Here is a 3,867-nt window from a genome sequence, read left to right on the forward strand (position 1 = left end):
GGGGGCACCGGGGGCCCCAGCAGCAGGCGCCCCGAGTCCAAGGCCACGCGGGAGCGTCTCGTCCCCTGGGCCTCCCCAGCCGCCCACCCGGGAGCCTGAAGGGGACCCTTCTCCCGGCTCGGCTCTCCTCCCCGGCAGGTCACGCCGGGACCCGGGTCCTGGGTGCCCTCCCCGGGACCCAGAGGGGGCCGGCCTGGCCGGGGGCCGGAGCCTGCGTGGACACTGCCATTTGACCCCGCCTGGGGGCCGCGAGGGTGCTGAGGTGAGCGAGCTGGAGCGGGGAGCCACCCTTCGCGAGGACGCGGCCCCCGGAGCTGGCGACGACGTGCACAGGAAACGCTGTAACGAGGCCGTCACGGGAGGCGGGTTTCGGGCGGGCACCGCGTCGCAGGCGCGGCTGGAACGCAGACTCTACGGGGAATCGTTTCGGGCCACAGGAGGCCCGTTTGTGCAGCTCGAAGGTCGTCTTAACTTCGCGTACCGCAAGGTGTTTTCATAATGAGCAGTTTTAATAAAAACTATTTCTGGCCTCTGCGTCTCCGAGGCTCAACTGGGACAGACGGCAGGGAGAGCCCGGCGTCTGCCCCGCTGGGGACCCGGACCCCGAGGGAGGGCTCGGCCTGGGCCCGAGGCAGCGTGATGCGCCGGTGCCACCCGGCTGTGCTGCTCAGTGTCCCCTGGAGGTCGTGCGGCGTGTGGGGGTGGGGGCAGGAGCTGGGACACGGGCGCCCCTCCACGTGCCACGTCTGTGGCTCCTGGGTGTGTGTGGGGGGGGTGCAGGGCCCTGGCTCAAAGCTTTGCTCAGTTTGGGTTTCTTATGCATGTCACTTGGTGCCACTCTCCCTCAACCCCCCCCGCCCCCGCCGCATGTCATTTGTTAACCATAGATTTTCTCTCCAGAGCCAGCTCACCAGCCTCGTCTTGGGTACGACAGGGACGTAACCTCTGAGTCTCCCAAGCCGAGGCCACTTCCCTGCAGCTTTGACGCATGTGACATTGCGTCCCATAACCCAAGGGTGGGGGCCACCCCCAAGAGCCGTAAAGTGCCTGTCACTGGCTCACGGTGGGGAGGGCAGACTGCTCGTGGGTGGGCGAGAGAAGGGTCCACTCGGCCACGGTCACGGTCGGGCTCACGTGCTGGGACACGCCCCGGGCCTCCCCGCCGAAGCCCATGATCACCGCAGCTGCCTCCCCACACCGGGGCCACCCAAATGGGAGCGAGGGGCATCCGGGCAAGTCCTGTTCTGGAGACAGGCTGCAGGGGTCCCCACGGGCAAGGAGGCGGGGCTAGGAAGGGGGGCCACCTTTCCGATCGACACGCACACACGCACTCACACGCCGCACAGACACGTGTCCCTGGAGGTCATTTAAATTTAAAGCTCCCTCCCTCCCACGCTGTCGACAGCCCGGCTCCCCACTGGGACAGCGGATGGAGCATGCGGGGTGGGCCCGGTGACGTGTCACCGCCGCGGACCCTCCAGCCCCGGCAGGGCCAGACTGGCCTAACCCCCGGGGCGGAGCTGCGGAGGCCGCGGACCCAGAGGGCACGCCGAGCAGGCCTGCGGCCACCGCTCACCCCCTCGAGCCCGCGTCAGGTGTGCAGGGGACGTCAGGTGCCTGCTGCCGTCACAAACCGGCCACACGGCAGCTTCTGTCACGACGCCAGGTTTATTAGTGATATTAGCGTGTCTTCCTAAGGCCGGCTGCATGCAACACACGTCACCCTTGACACGGCAACCCTAGCGCCTAGTTACTGCGTGGTAAGGCTTCTTAAGTCACAGTGTATTCTTCGGGGCCTGGGCCGGAAAAAGGGACTTCCAGACGAAGTAACGCCCGTCGCGTGGACCTGTGCGGGGCCGGACTGGAGCACGCCGCGCTGATCCGCACACGCTCCGGCGCCTGGGGCCAGGCCTTGGCGGTGTCGCGGCGTGGGGCCGCGTGTGGACGGCACCCGTGCCGCTGTGCGGTCCGGGCAGGAGCGGGCAGGCCCCACGCGGGGTCCCAGGCAGGTCCAGGCGACCAGGGGGCGGGGAGGATGGCAGCAGGTGTGGTCACGGGCCACCTGGAGGCCCCCGGTCCGAGGAGCGGCCTGTCACACCAGAAGTCAAGCAGCGGCGTGACCCGCATCGTCCCTTCTCGGTGAGCAGCCGCACGTCCCCACACCTCGATCACGACATCCTGAGCCGGCGCCCACGCCAGCCGCCTGGGCCCTTGGGGTGGCCGCCTCACCCCGCTGCCACCGTCCTCGGGGACCCGCCACGCCCTCGGCATGGGGACACAGGCCACCCCGGCAGTCACAGCGGGCACACGGCCCCGGCCACGGCACACGCGGGTCCCACAGAGTTCGGCTCCTGTGACTCTCCTCCGACAAGGACGCGCCCCGTGTCCACGTGTGGGGGCGGCGTCCTCGGGCGCGCGACGGGCCTAGATGTACAGTGGGGTCTCCTGGCCGGTGAGGAGCCTGAACATGGCGGCGGGCATGGTCTTCATGTGGATCTGCCGAGGAGAGAAATGAGCACTCGTCCCCGCCCCACCCCCAGCAGCCCGCCGAGCACAGCCCCGAAGCCGGCTGGATGTGACAGTCACTGGGGCTTTCGGGGTAAAGTGCCAGGCTTCAGAGGGAAGGAAGAATGGGCGGGTCGTCCCCAAGGCTGGGGACACAGGAGGCGTCTCCTGGCTGCAGGCTGCTGCCTGGCCGCCCAGGGCTCTGCGAGGTTTCACACAAGGTCAACTGCTCGGCTGCCCCTCAGCTCGAGCTGATGGCAGTGGGGACAGTGGCGGTGGGATCAGACCTGTGACTGGCTGCGTTTGCCCACTGGGCCTGAGGCGCACAGGCTGCTGTGTTTGCATCCTGGGGACAAGGACAAAGGAGCACGCAGCCCTTCCCGGGGGGAGCGAGTGCCCGGGCTGGGGGCTCGGGGCCGGGGCGCCTCGGGCCCCGTCGGCCTTCGGGGCCTGGCCCACTCCTGGCTCCCAGGGACTCTGACCGTGGGGGCGCCCCTGGCCCGGTGAGGGTGCTGGGGGAGTGTGCTCGGCCCTCCGTGCGGCTGCTGTCCCGGCCACCAGCCCCTGTCACCCAGCGGGGACCGTCCCTCAGAAGTCACCCGACCGGACGCCCGCCCCAGGCCCAGAGTCACTTCCGGCGGGCCCGGCCCCCAGCCCTAGGCCTGAGCGTGAGTGTGGGTGTGAGTGTGAGTGTGAGTGTGGAAGGACTCACACCCGTCCTGCCTTCACGCCTCTGTGAACACCGTCCATTCCCCCGGGACTGAAGGGGCGGAAATACTTCCAGGCCCCAGGGGACCCTCCACCCAGCGGGCTCCCGGTAGGCGCCAGGCCCGGAGCCGCGAGAAAGCAGCTCCCGGAAAACCGAGCTTCCCGTCTCGGGAAACAAGCCACCCAGCAGGCCGATGTCCCCTCGCTGCCCCTTCCGCCCGGCAGCCACCGGCCCCCACCTCGCTCCGGGGGGAAGAGCCGGCCCCCAGCCCCGCGGGGCCCACGGAAGGCGAATGTGCCGAGGACGTGCACGGCCCCAGGACACAGCAGTCCCCAGGGGCCAGGCCAGGGCCCCCGAGATGGGGTCACACCCTCCCCACGGCCAGAGCCGCTGCCGCCGCCCCCGGAGCCCCGCGGCCCTCAGGACCAACCGGAAGTGCCCAGCCCAGCCCCCCGCCCTCTGCCCATCCACCCGGTCAGCTGTCTCAGTCCAGCTGGCCTTCCTACTGTCACCTGTGCCTCCCCCAGGGAGACCCCTGCCTCGTTCACTGACTACCCCGGTTCACGCACCCCACACACCCTGACATTCACACACACCCCCACCCCCACATACACCCGTGCCCCCAAATACCCCCACATTCTCACAACCCCCTC

The 3,867-nt window shown here is 69.3% G+C and overlaps 2 protein-coding genes across 2 annotated transcripts in view; one reads left to right on the forward strand and one right to left on the reverse strand.

The window, feature by feature from the left end:
- LOC105308183 (protein FAM189A1) overlaps window positions 1-499 on the forward strand; it is a gene marked incomplete at its 5' end in the record, with an annotated part of 52,076 nt that extends 51,577 nt beyond the window's left edge. The window contains one exon of the mRNA XM_011384028.1: window positions 139-499. Coding sequence (XP_011382330.1) covers window positions 139-499 — 361 coding nt within the window. The remainder of the gene's footprint in view (window positions 1-138) is intronic.
- A 1,150-nt stretch (window positions 500-1,649) lies between these two features.
- APBA2 (amyloid beta precursor protein binding family A member 2) overlaps window positions 1,650-3,867 on the reverse strand; it is a gene marked incomplete at its 5' end in the record, with an annotated part of 39,121 nt that continues 36,903 nt past the window's right edge. Inside the window, 1 exon segment of the mRNA XM_023525411.1 lies at window positions 1,650-2,496. Within this exon segment, the coding sequence (XP_023381179.1) occupies window positions 2,425-2,496 (72 nt within the window).

The sequence above is a fragment of the Pteropus vampyrus genome, unplaced genomic scaffold (genome assembly GCF_000151845.1).
Source record: "Pteropus vampyrus isolate Shadow unplaced genomic scaffold, Pvam_2.0 Scaffold555, whole genome shotgun sequence".
Lineage (NCBI taxonomy): Eukaryota > Metazoa > Chordata > Mammalia > Chiroptera > Pteropodidae > Pteropus > Pteropus vampyrus.